This window comes from Oncorhynchus keta, chromosome 10 (assembly GCF_023373465.1).
Source record: "Oncorhynchus keta strain PuntledgeMale-10-30-2019 chromosome 10, Oket_V2, whole genome shotgun sequence".
NCBI lineage: Eukaryota > Metazoa > Chordata > Actinopteri > Salmoniformes > Salmonidae > Oncorhynchus > Oncorhynchus keta.
The window spans coordinates 74,035,135-74,049,685 of NC_068430.1; the positions used below are offsets into that span (position 1 = coordinate 74,035,135).

Below are 14,551 nucleotides of genomic sequence, written 5' to 3' on the forward strand. Positions count from 1 at the left end.
AAGAATGTATTAAATTTAGCTCATTTTCATTTTTAATGTTGGAGGTTTGAGTTAGCTCCTCTGCCACCATCCTCCTGCTGTTGAGTTAAGCAGTTAATTAGTTGGATTAGTTTAGAGGTTAGAATTAGGGTTATGAGTTTAGTGAACGGGTTAGAGTTAGGGATGCTGGTCTCTCACGGTCAGGGAAGGTTCAATTAGTATATTAAGACATTGCTGATTCAGATGGGTTGGGTCTCTGCTGTTCTGTAAAGAATGTATTAAATTTAGCTCATTTCTCATTTTCTGTTGGAAAATTGCCCCTCCCCCGCTCCTCTGCCACCATCCTCCTGCTGTTGCACAAGCAGAATCTACTGACACCTAGCGGCAGTATGAGTAATAGCACACGGGTTACTTTCTAAATTGTACGTCGTCTCTCACGGTCAGGGAAGGGTTCAATTAGACTGTTTCTCAAGTCGGCCTACAACGCTGATGTTACATGCAGAGACAAACATCCCAATCACAGGACATTACATTACAGTGGTTGGTCGGGCACTCTAGTGTTAACAGAGGAGTTCACCAGTTACAACAGCAAATCATGGGACATTACAATACATGTTCTGTTAACAGACCTGGTTCAATCTGTAGCCATGTTCTGTTCTGTTCTGTTCCAACAGAGATGGTTCAATCTGTAGCCAATGCCTGGAGCGGTTTGGCAGGTGACAACACATAGCAGGTCTGAGCATGTTACTAGAATTACTGACAATCTCTGGAGTTAGGCTAGTCTATAACAGTACATAAACATTGCATTTATTTACACTTCCAGATGATAACTATCTACGATAATCAAGCCAGAGAGATACAACTGTTTCATGTGTTCTGTCTCCCATGAAACAAGCACCATAATAAATCATCAAATGAGTACTAGACTATAGAATCCAGCCATATGTTCTGTGGGTAAATTCTATGAATTATATTTCTATGGCCCCAAAACATTCAAGGAACCACAATACCACAAATCTTTGACAATATGCTTTTCTCTTGCCTCCTCACTTTTCCCTGCGTGTACTGCTTGTCCCTGTATTTTAAAAGTTGAATTGAGTCCCAAACCATCAATGGTTAATGTGTAGAGAGAGAGAGAGAAGAGAGAAAGAGAGGAGAGGGAGAGAGAGAAGAGAGAGAGAGAGAAGAGAGAGAGGGAGAGGAGAGAGAGAGAGAGAAAGAGAGGGAAGAGAGAGAGAGCGAGAGCGAGAGAGATTGGGCGAAGACCAACCCCCCCTGGATGTTTCAGTTAGGTTCTGCTGCTCCGGTGTCTTGCTTGTCAGTTCTCTCTTGTGCGGTGGTTAGTGTGGATTCTCTTCAACGCATTGATAAGATCTCTACAAATAATATTCAAGGTAGGTTTATTTCTGTATGCTAGTCTATGTTAATAGAATGCGTTTGACCAATTACGCGGTCATTGGATGCGTTGCTTTTACGCGCTAGAATTTCGTCTTACTTTATATCTGTTGTAAAAGATAAGGGTGTCTGCAGTGTGCTGAATCTCTTCTCAGAACATGTTTGAATTCGGTTGAATCCAATTTCACTTTCTGTTTATGATATTTCGTTAAACATGTATGTAGCCTGTTGTGTGGAATGCACAAGCCGTTAACTTATTTTTGGTCTGTGGACCGTGGGAACTTTACAGACCATGCCCATCGCAATGAGACGTTATTGGGGTAATCAGCGTACGGCAATTAGGCTGAATTTAGACAGGCAGTCTTTTGACCAATTAGATCAGTTCTGATAAAGATCTGATGTGATCGGGGTAATTACCGGTCAATGGGCTGAATTGGAAATGTAGGCATATGAGCACAAGACGTTGAAAAAACGTCTGAACCAATTTTGCTTAGTGAGATACAACAGCGGTCACTATATCATATTTTTAAGAACAGTTAGACTTCTCTATATGTATCCTATTGTATCCAGGCTATATTGTGTAATTTGTGTTGGCTATGCATTGTTTAGTTGTTTGTTTGAAACATATACATCATATTAAATTGAGTATTCTAATTCCTAGCAATTCTATAGTTTGAACCTTGAAACGTCAGATTAGATTCGAGTTAACGTTTCCAGACAAGGCCATTTTTTAAATCTTACCATATGACTCAAGGCAAGAAAAAAAAAATCCATTCTCAAAACACAAGACTCAAAGGAATGCGACCCGGTTGACACTTAATGGTTTTCTTACGTAAACATTATCTGATCAAAGACATTCTCCACTGGTTTCGATTCCTTTTGACAATACATTATTTATGAAAGTATATGCATTCCAGATTACATTCCATACATTTTACATTGATTTCCTTCTGGAAACTTGAGCAACTCAAATTTACTCCAACCTACTGACATTTCACCCCGACTGTGCTATGACGAAGCTGGCAGGTGAAAGTGTCCGCGTGTGCCAACTTTACAGGCGCACTGTTATGACGCTGAATGTCTAACATCGTTAACGTGATTAACTCACTCTTTAAACATAATTAAGGTAGTTAAGGAAAGAGCTTGAAACATTTCACATGGCCTCTTTAGGTACTCGCTAACTCAGTCAAAACCTTTACCCCAAGTGGTCACTATGTGTTTTAAACTAAGCGCATGTGTCGCTATCTCAATGTCGCCTCTGCTCCACACTTCCCATAAACCCAATGTTTTAATAAAAAATGAATCTCTATAGCAAACGTTTTAGGGCAACGAATTAAAGATTGCCTTCAATAGGCTCATTTAATTAAAATTAAAATGTAGATAAATGTTTTAGTTATTTTTTAAAAAATGTGTTTGTTTATTTGTTTTTCATGATGTGTTTGTAATTAGTCATACTGTACTGTTCTCACCCTAATGTCCTCTGTATTATTTAATTCACAGGAGTTGGACAATAAGCGGCTCAGTCAAGACTCCTTCAAACAGAGCACATGAGCACCCCCTGGTGGCATTGACAAGCATTAACGCCTGTGATCAGAGACGTGGGGAAAGAGAACCACTACCTGACTCTTCTTGTCTATTGGATTATAGTTCTGTCATTGTATGGAGCGAAACTCACAGAGAGCCCCCATACCAACTGGTATTGATCGGTAACTGAAGCATGACAAGTTAAACTATGCGTTAATTAATACCTAGAATAAGGTATTAAAAAGTCAACCAAAGAGTTCACTAAAGAAGACAACAAACTACAGAAACATGGAGATGGAAGCCTCCCGTGCTGCTTATGCTGGGACCTTCCCCACTGAATCTATAGGCTCTCTACCCACCAACACCTCCTCTCCCAGCCTGCTCCAATTCTTCTGGGATTACCAGAACAATGATGTCATTGTGACGCACTACAACTACACAGGCAAGCTCCAGACAGACCGGTATCGTGAGGGGTTAAAACCTGAAGCCATAGCCTTCCTGGTAGTGTGTCTTCTTATCGTCCTGGAGAATGCTGTGGTTCTAATAGCCATCTGGACCAATAAGAAGTTCCACCTGCCCATGTACTATCTCCTAGGTAACCGTTGTTGTTTTTGTCCTACATCCACCCCCCTTTCTTCAGAGGACAACTTGACTATACTATATTGACTATACTTTATATAACTTTAAAAAAAATGTTATGTTACAATATAATTTTAAAAAATCCACCATATGCAATTCCATTAATTTTCTATATTTTCTTCCTAGGTAACCTGACTCTGTCAGACCTCCTGGCCGGTGTCACCTACATGGCCAATATCATCATGTCTGGTCCTAATACACTGAGACTAACTCCAATACTCTGGTTTCTGAGGGAAGGAGGCGTCTTTATCACATTAGCCGCCTCCGTCATCAGCCTATTGGCCATCGCGATAGAACGCCACGTTACCATGGTGACAATGAAACCATACCACGGGGCAAAGAAGGGTCGGCTGCTGGCTCTGATCGGGGGAGCTGGGCGTTAGCAGGGCTGCTGGGGTGCTCCCCGTCCTGGGCTGGAACTGTATGGGTCGCCTGGACCGCTGTTCCACGGTTCTCCCGCTCTACGCCAAGTCTTACATCCTGTGCTGCGTGTCCGTGTTCAGCGGCGTGCTCCTCGCCATTGTCGTTCTCTACGCCCGCGTCTTCCGTATCGTGCGCACTAACACCCAGCGCCAACGCCTCGGAGGAGCAAAGGGAAGCCTTCGCAAAGGCCTCGCCAGGAAATCCCAGAAGTACATGGCGCTCCTCAAGACAGTCACTATTGTACTTGGCGTCTTCATCGCTTGTTGGTTGCCACTCTTCCTCCTCCTCGGCCTAGACTCATTCTGCCCTGCCCGCCGCTGCCGACTGCTCCTCAAGGCGGACTACTTCCTGGGTGTTGCCATGGTGAACTCGCTCCTCAACCCCATAATATACACCCTGACCAGCAAAGACATGCGTCGCGCTATTTTAAAACTGCTCTGCCGCCCGTGTCTCATGACCAAGGACGGGCAGGTGAAGAGGATGGGGGTGCCGTTCCTGGAGTGTAGCTTCAGTAAGACGGAGGTGGCATCGAAGAAGCTGGAAGGCCTGGAGACGACGATCTCCTCTGGGAACATCGTCACGGCTCAGTCACCCATAAAGACTCTCTACCCCAAGCTCTTCAAGGTCTAAAGAGCCTAATGTGGATAGCTCTGTGATGGACAGGGAACTAACTCCCTATAGAAGATGGACAACATAAGTGCTCCATATGGCCTCCTGAAAAGACAGACCTGAAGGACCCTTTGGGCAGCTCTGTGTTTAAGAGAGTAAACCATAGAATTAGGGGCTTTGTCCCTTCCAGTAATTGTATTTCTATGGAGTGAACTTCATATTGAAGTGGTGGACAACAGGAGTGCTCAATATGGCCACCTGAAAACGGCATCACTTCCTGTTTGGCAATTCAACTCCAATGGCCTCCGGCCGACTAGCCTACATCTATAGCTCTCTTCTGGCCAATGAACTAAGCCTAAGAGCAAACCCTCAAAAAGACAGGTGAATGATCTATGATTGCGACAGATATAGCTACAGGTGTTTTTGATGAGAGCATCAAGTTCAGACATATCTCTCTTCAGCAAGTCTGTAGTGGTGCACTTGCAGCAATATCACCACATCAAAAGACTGATGTTGTAAGAATGATGACTAAACATCAAGCCAGGTGGAAGAAATTAAAATGTGAATTAAGCAACTCTTCTGGTACTCACAAAAACCTTCCAGAACTGATTTGCACTAAGTTAACTCTGCATTGAGAGAGCATTGAAAGCCATGGATTAAGATTGGACATTCTGTTCTAGAACTAAGACTGTAAACTGGACATTCCAACCATGTTGAGTTGTTGTGGCGAGTGCGGCTCGGTTTACTTCACCCAACGTTTTCTATGTTGTTGTTTGAAATGCCTTAAAGAAGGCATAATATGTACATAATAATAATATGCCTGTGGACACCTGGACTTCGCTGGCTCGAAGGTCCATGTTGTGCCTGCCTGTGTCCCAAATGGCACCCTATTCCCTATACAGTGCACTACTTTTGACATTTGGGATACACTCCGAGACGCCGGTTGTGATAACCCCATACAGCTACACAGTGTGCCCAAACAGAAGCCTATACAGGAAGTGGATGCTGTGTTGTTCACCCACCAGTTGCTCTTTGAAACACAAACACACAATGGAAACCTACGCATGCACCTAAACATTGTGGTACCTGGATGTGGAGGGAGATGTCAAACAATATTAAGATCACAGGATGCTGGTGAGGGGAGGACGACTCATAATAATGGCTGGAATGGAATAAATGTAATGGTGTTAAAAGTCATATAAACCAAGTGTTTTATACCGTTCCATTAATTATGTTCCAGCCATCACTATAAGCCCCTCCTCCCCAATTAAGGTGCCATGAGCCACCTGTGACTAAGTTCTGGGCTTACTCAGTCAAGTAGAAACTATCTGTTAGTTCCTGATTCGAATTCATATTTTAAATGCCATCACACACACTACAATACAAAAACACTACTATAAGAAAGCCACCATGAACCCAACTACCTGCAGCTCTAATCAGTGATGGACTTCTTCCCCAAGCAAAGGACTTCATGCAGTCCTTCGTGTTCCTCTTGTGTTAGTTATTGTATTGATACGAACCGTCTGTTGCACTTGGGGGTCTCTGTTTTGAAGACCGTGTTATAACTGATGAAACAACAGATCACCAGGTTACCATCCTAACCTGCTAGTCGGCATCATCCAGCTGCATTGGCTGTTTGGTAACGTTAGACTAGAACGTGCTTGTCAGCTATAAATCAAGATCAAAGTGGGAAGATACACAGCTGTATACAGTGCTAAGTTACAAACCCATTGACACATCTGTTATTTCTGGCTTTAGAGAGGCTTTTCCTATACAGTCTATGGACCTGAATGTATATTTTTCTACGTTTCAACTGGTAATGTCATGTAGCAATTCCAAAATAAATTGTGTTCTGTATTTGGATGGATGAGAAGGTGCACCATACTTTTGTACTGCGTGTTGTGTATTGAGCAATTAATTTTTGTATTTCTAAAGGAATTTGTTAGGGCTTGTACTTTGTACTGTAAAGTATATGCTTTTGTACTACCAAGGTTCTACCATTATTAAAACAACTGTTTTCTGAAAAATCTGATTATAAAGTTGGTGTTCACTCTGCAGGATTATGCACAGGTGTACAGAGCCTTCAGAAAGTATTCAAACTCCTTTTCCATATGTTGTTGTTACAGCCTGGGTTTAAAATGGATTCAATTGAGATGTTGTGTCACTGGCCTACAGACAATACACCATAATGTCAAGGTGGAATTATGTTTTACTAATTCATTCCAAATGAAAAGCTGAAATGTCTTAAGTCAATAGGTATTTTACTCCTTTGTTATGGCAAGCCTAAATAGGTTCAGGAGTAAAATTGAGCTTAACAAGTCACATAAGTTGCATGGACTCTCCAATAAAAGTGTTTAACATGATTTTTGAATGATGACCTTATTTCTCTGTACCCCACACATCTGGAAGGTCCCTCAGTCCAGCAGTGAATTTCAAACACAGATTCAACCACAAAGACCAGGGAGGTTTTACAAAACCTCACAAAGAAGGGCACCTATTGGTAGATGGGTAAAAATATTTAAAAAACAGAGGAAAACCTGGTTGTCTGCTTTCCAACAGACACTGGGAGACAAATTCACCTTTCAGCAGGACAATAACCTAAAACACAGAGAGTTGCTTACCAAGAAGACAGTCAATGTTTCTGAGTGGCCTAGTTACGGTTTTGAATTAAATCACTGTCTAGCAGTGATCAACAACCAACTTGACAGAGCTTTTAATCATTTAAAAACATATGTAACCTTTATTTAACTCGGCAAGTCAGTTAAGAACAAATTCTTATTTACAATGACGGCCTACACCAGCCAAACCCGGACGACACTCGGCCAATTTTGCTCCGACCTATGGGACTCCTAATCACAGCCGGTTGTGATACAGCCGGCCATAAAATATTGTACTATCCAGTTATTCAAAGCTCTTCGAGACTTACCCAGAATGACTCACAGCTGTAATCACTGCCAAATGTGATTCTAACAGGGGTGTGAATGCTTATGTGACTGAGATATTTATGTATTTCATTTTCAATTAAATTTGCTAAAATGTTTGAAAACATGTTTTCACTTTGTCCTTATGGGGTATTGTGTGTAGATGGGTGAGAAAAACAACAATTGAATACATTTTGAATTCAGGCTGTAACACAAACCGTAGATAAGTCAAGGGGTCTGAATACTTACTGAAGGCACTGTATGTGCGTGTGTGTGTGTGTGCAAACCTGCGTGTACTTGTGCATACGTGCGTTGGCGTGCATGTCCTCCCTCGTGGAGGAGCTGAGTGAGTGAAATAGCATTTCTTCGAGAACTGTGGCAGGAAACAGTCTCAGACCCCCCCTCTCCAACATCTGTTAATAACATTGGTCTGGATACTGTATAGCTTCTGACATGATTCAAACATTTCCGTCGTCCAGCTCCTGTCTGACTGACTGCGAACACACAAAGAGCCTATTCTTCAAAGCCAGGCCCCTGACACATGGCCTTCCTGTCTCTCTTAACCTGTCATACCAGGGTCGTATTAATACAGTACCAAACAGGAAGAAAAAAGACTGTAACAGGAAGGGATGACCACCTGAGCTTGTCCAATAAGCAAGGCTTGTTTTCATGATCCTTGGCAAAAAAAAGTGTGGTGCACTAATGAATACATTAGTTACATGTAGACATAATGAGGTGTTGTTTCACCAGGCTGACACATAATCCCAGCTCGTAACTCATCCAAGGCACACTAGTCTTGTCCTCTGGTTGTGCGTCATAGATACGGTCCAGAAATGGACATACACACGTATGGTAATAAAATGGTTATAGGTTTCTAAAGCTGCACTCCAGTCTCCTTTCCAGTTCATTTGTTGACTTAACAAAAGGCATTTCTCAATAGGTGGTCCAGGGATCCTCATGACATGGGCAGGCAGGCCTTTCCTCTTCTGTTTTCCTTTGCCGATGACAGAGGGCACCATCAGACCAACTCCTTGAATGGCCTCCTCCATGAACTAACACTTGTGTCTAAAAAAACACAATTTTAAGTACAAATTATGTCTGTTCTATAGATTAGGGTTACAGTTAGGATCATTGAGTTGCCCCCTTTACCCGGGTTTAACATGTAAAGATCATTAACCATTAATCATTAAAGTGAAGTGTCTTTTGTTAGTATTGTGAGACTTTAAACACCTCTGGGTTATCGGTTTCTATAGCGATGGCTTTCACGGTTCACAGTGAATAACACACACACACACACACCAGACACGTGTGGATGATTTATGAGTCTACTATAGAAGCAGCGTCGTGTACAGCATACAGTAACATAATACCAGCTGGACTGAAAAAACAAATCTATTCAATACTAATACCACACAGTGTACTGTACATACAGTTTACCACAAAACAGATGAATCATCCCCCTCTGTCTGTCTCTTTGTCGCTCTCTCTCTCTCATTGTCTCTGTCTCTCCCTCTCTCCAGTTGTTACTATGGCTCTTAAAACATGAGAGAAGTATTGTGTGGTTGTAACCTGCAAATTGATCTATGAACTTGGATACATAGATCAAACACATAATCTGACATACCGGTTTTCCACGATACGATGACCACATAGAAGACCAACAGCAAACGTTGGTAGCGTACATACCGTAGGCCTATAGGTTTCCCCACTTGTTAGCACCACACTTTGCCACTACCTCCATGAACATGACCATGTTCTGAAAGATGTCAAAGGTCGGTGAACCCTAACGTTAGCCTCCTTCCTGGGGCACTGACCCCTGTGCTGCAGGACTGTAAAATCAATTCCCCGCAGCTGTTCTAAGGTCTCTTATGCACAACAAAGGAGCAAGTTGTACCCAGGGTAGATGGCGAGGTAGAGACTCCCATGAATCTGTCTCAGGAATACCCAAACACTGGCCCTGGGCTACCTTTCCTTCCTGCAGTGGAATGGCAGAATGGGCCATGGATAGACTGAATTCACACAGATGAGTTGCTAGTGTCACACAAATTAAAGCTGATTTCAGAATTGTCTCCCAAGGCTCAATGTGATGTTATTGGTATGAAGGTGTATTGTTCATCACTAATGAAGTGTGAACATTCATTTTCCTTCAAGCATAGACATTGACATTTGGAATTTGGACATGAATGAGTTTCAATATGGTCTCTGCTGCAATATTACCTTTATTAAAGGTCCAATGCAGCCGTTTTTATCTCAATATCAAATCATTTCTGGGTGAAAATACTGTGATTGTTTTCAATTCAAATGGTCTTTACAGAAACAAAAATAGCTTCTTAGCAAAGAGCAAATTCTCTAGCAAGAATGTTGGTAGGACTGTCTAGGAGTGGTCTGAGTGGGGAGGGGAAAACTGAAAACTAGCTGCTATTGGCAGAGAGGTTTGGAAGTCTTTCTTAATGGTTTATTAACTCATTTACCGCCTGGCAGGAAAAAACTCCATCCCACCAAAACAGACTTTTCAAACCGTTTTTACACTAAAAGGGCATTATCATAATTTTTACAACTTCAGAGTATTATTCAACCAAATATTGTTTAATTATATATAACACAGGGAAATCATGTTTTTGACTGCACTGGGCCTTTAAATACCTTCTCTGCAAAGAGTGGTTTCAATCACCTTAGCTCTGTGGTGGTTATTGCCAGTTAAGATGTTCTGTCTCTGAATGATCAACAGCATTGATGTGCAATTCATGTCTAAGACATGTTTTTCCCCCTCATAGATCCTGTTCCTAAAGGCCCCAGGTAATTGGAGATTGGAGATATGAGATAATTGGATGTTATGGACAGATCGCAATTTACTGGGCTGGGGGAGGGTAGTGCGTTTTCTTTCTGGTTTACATTCGCTCTTTTGCAGGTTTTACTACATCATTTCTTCCATCCAGTCAAATGTCCTAATCTGCTTGCATGCACCTCCCCTCTATCAAGGTGTTTTGGTACTTCCCTTATGCATACGCTTTTCCGTGTGCTAACTTTTACTATACCACAGCTAAGTATAGTCTACCAGTCTAACGCTCTATCCTGCCCTCTATCCACCATTCATAGTGAGAATAGTGGATTGTTTAGAACCCTTTCCACAGAGGGTTCAACATGGAACCCAAAATAGTTCTACCTGAAACCAAAAGGGTTGTCCTATGGGGACAGCCAAAGAACCCTTTGGAACCCCTTTTCTCTAAGAGCGTAGACTCGCCTATAACACAATGAATAATTGCATTATTGTTTTCAAGTGAGTACAACATTCTAGCCTACTCTGTGATTTGAATGTTTCATTTGATTTGGATCAGTTGTGGTTCTACTCTCGACAGTTTATAAGGTCTAGAAAGGCACAGTAGCAGGCCAGTCTGGCTTTATTTTCTACTTCTGATATTGAATGCGCTGTCTGCTGCAGATCATCATTCTCCCAAGTCATCCTATAATAATGTGGCCATATGCTCCCGGCAGGCCCAGTTACTCAGGAAAGTTTAACACATGCTCTGCCTCCTCACGAATCTGAGCTATTCCTTGCACACCTAGAACCTAACGCTTCAATATATTGTGAAGAATAGCAGGCTAAGGCCTAGTTTTCTTTGACATGTTAGTGACAGAGAGCATGGCTAGGAAGGCCCCACTAACACACACATGTTAGTGACAGAGAGCATGGCTAGGAAGGCCCCACTAACACACACATGTTAGTGACAGAGAGCATGGCTACGAAGGCCCCACTAACACACACATGTTAGTGACAGAGAGCATGGCTACGAAGGCCCCACTAACACACACATGTTAGTGACAGAGAGCATGGCTAGGAAGGCCCCACTAACACACACATGTTAGTGACAGAGAGCATGGCTACGAAGGCCCCACTAACACACACATGTTAGTGACAGAGAGCATGGCTAGGAAGGCCCCACTAACACACACATGTTAGTGACAGAGAGCATGGCTAGGAAGGCCCCACTAACACACACATGTTAGTGACAGAGAGCATGGCTACGAAGGCCCCACTAACACACACATGTTAGTGACAGAGAGCATGGCTAGGAAGGCCCCACTAACACACACATGTTAGTGACAGAGAGCATGGCTAGGAAGGCCCCACTAACACACACACTCATGAAGAGGTTTCACTTGCACCCACGCACAAAGCATAAAGAAGAAGGAATATTGAAAGAAAATGGACATGGACTATTGGAAGATATTTATGAAGATGATTATTGAATGTTGAATGTTAAAGTTTGAATGTAAAAGTTTGAATGTTAAAGGTTGAAAAATATTAAAGGGGATAAAAGTAATGTAGTAAACTGGTTAATAATGTTATAATGTTTGTTTTGACGTCCAGCACATTTGATTTATGTTGAAGAGGCTTGGAGGACAAGGTTTGAAATAAAATATGATAATGATGAAATGTTATAAATGATATTTAAAATGTTGGGTGTTCAAGACATAACTGGAGTAGGATTAGAGTTGAGTGAAGTTAGAAAATAATAAGAAAGGTTCATGTTTAAAAAATAATGTTTTAAAAGGTAATGTGAATGAAGTGTATTAAGGGTGGAAACCCCTAGGTCAGAGCAGCCAGGGGAGGCAGGGGGGGGGGACGACATCCTGTGGAGGCGCACCTCTTGCCTCGGCGAGGTTAAGGTGGGGGCTAGTGGGTGATGAAAAAGCACCTTTTGCGAAATGGCCACATTATGTGTCAACCACTGAACGCGTCATCGGGGCAGGTGTTAGCCACGATGACCTAGCAGAAGTTGAGGAGTATGGTATAAAAGAGGCAGGATTTTAGGGAGAGGTACGACTCTCTTTGAGCTTGCTAAAAGAACCTGTTGCCGGCAGGAAGAAGATGTTTTCTGTAGCTTTTTAGTTGAAGATAGATGTTGAGGTTTAGGTTACCTAATTGATAGAAGTGTTAAGAGTTGTTTAGACACCAAATGAGGGACTGATCATCCTGAGGGGGAGACAAAAAGATGTTTATAAGTTGTACAAGGTAAGAACACGTTTTTCTTGTTATTAAACACTAGCAGGCCAGTGTGGTCCTTCTGTAGCACAGTTGGTAGAGCATGGCGCTTGTAACGCCAGGGTATTGGGTTCGATTCCCGGGACCACCCATACGTAGAATGTATGCACACATGACTGTAAGTCGCTTTGGATAAAAGCGTCTGCTAAATGGCATATATATATACTGTGCTTCTCATAATAAAAGACAACAAAAATACAAAAAGACATTGTAGAAGACAATGTATTGGCACTCCAATAAGGGTTTAGTTAAGGGCGCTGGAGGCATCTATCAATTTAATCCAAGATTCATTTTCGCTTGTCATTGATTGGTGATATTAATTTGGTATTTTTATGCCTGTTTCCGGAATTTTGAATATACTTGCTTTATTGTTCTGAAACCTTGTGTCATCAAAGAGTCATACAAGTGCATGTCGTTTTACTCTAGGGGTCTGAAATAGACTTGATTAATTTAGGATTTTTAACATCTGGTTAATGAGTCTATGGGGAACTCAGTGGCTGGAATAAAGGAACCTGAGAGCATTGGTAGGTGTCGTAAGAGGGTTGTCTCTGGGCTAAGACACCCAGAGGAGGTCGACCCGCTCATAGTGTGCTGAAGTTGAAGCTCTGGCCCAGATGATCCTGAGAACCGGGTTTATAGGTTCAGGGTGAGGGAGTGTAAGCGCTCCACTTTGGGGATAGCCCACTTTATTGTTGAGCTTAAGGAACTGTCCCTAGCTGTACATTAGCTCAGCGGTAAGGCAGAGCTGCATCTATCAGATCCAGGGGCGCAATTTTGGTTTTAGAAGTGGGATGGACATAATTGTTTCGTTTTTTAATCCGGTTGGATAAACGCTCCAAACAGCCTACATGACCGCTCTGAGGCGTCCGCATGGTCCTAAAGCACACCGTTTGTACCACATTCCATTGATAAAACTGTGTGTTACACACAGACTTTCATCTGCAACAAGTCAATTCGGTGGAAACACAACTCTGATGGGAAAGTACTACAGTTTTTTTTTGTAAGCAGATACATAAAATTGTAGCAGGCCAAAATTGTCCAGCAGAGGCTGTCTATCATAGCCTACACCCCCAAATGTGCTCTTCAGCACCATTCTCTCACGCCTTGCTCGCAGGTGCGCCTGCTGCTGAGGAGAGAGAGCAGCAGATGAGCCTTGGTCTCAGCCTACTGTTGATTGTCAAGATGGAGGCATTTTTCATTGAAGTAAAACAAAAGTTAGAGGGAAAAGAGTATACCTATAGTGAAAAGCCAACAAGGGGAATTTAATATAAGTTTTAATATTGGGGTGGACTAAGATGGGAGTAATACAGGCTACTGCGCAATTCCCTATTCACGCAGGATGATATTTTGGAAGTTACATTATTTATAATAATTAGTTCGATTATCATTATTATTATTGTATGTCATTGTTATTATTTGAGCCATTTTCTTTGGCCAAATTCAGTTCCAACTATAATGCTGTGTTTGCCTCAGAACAACAGCCTGCTTGTATTTCCCCTATAAACAATGGCTTGACTTACTTTTGACATTTCCCTAATAAAGTTGAGAAATGTTTGTGAAGGTTTGGAGTGGCTATTATTAAGCTTTAGCCACTGCAAGCCTATGCTATAAAGGCAGTGTGATATAAAGGCGCTTCAACTGACACCGACAGTTGAACTTGAGGTGAGGAAGAATGTTTCAGGCCTACTAGAGTTACTCCTATAATCTAACAATATTATGTTTATCTTTATAGAAAATATTATAATTAAAAAATTTAAGAATTAGCCTCCTTCGGTATGTCTATATCTGTATAGCAGATGCAATAGCCATCTGACATAAAGAAATGCATTGGTGTCGTAGCATGCCACGTAGCATAGCTCTCTCTGGAGCTAGACCTAAACTTCTCTTCCTATTTATAGGCTAGATATACCAGTCAAAAGCCGCCATTGGACTCTGGAGCAGTGGAAACGCGATCTCTGGAGTGATGAATCACGCTTCACCATCAGAGTCCGACAGATGAATCTGGGTTTCGTGGATG

At 42.1% G+C, this 14,551-nt stretch overlaps 1 protein-coding gene across 1 annotated transcript; it reads left to right on the forward strand.

Annotated features, from left to right (window-relative positions):
* The first annotated feature begins 1,214 nt into the window (after positions 1-1,214).
* On the forward strand, positions 1,215-6,932 carry LOC118370913 (sphingosine 1-phosphate receptor 1-like). The gene is given in 4 exon segments (XM_052527930.1): positions 1,215-1,373; positions 2,875-3,493; positions 3,664-3,910; positions 3,912-6,932. Coding segments are annotated over 3 exon segments (1,233 nt in total). The 5' UTR covers positions 1,215-1,373; positions 2,875-3,186; the 3' UTR covers positions 4,591-6,932.
* The last annotated feature ends 7,619 nt before the right edge of the window (positions 6,933-14,551 follow it).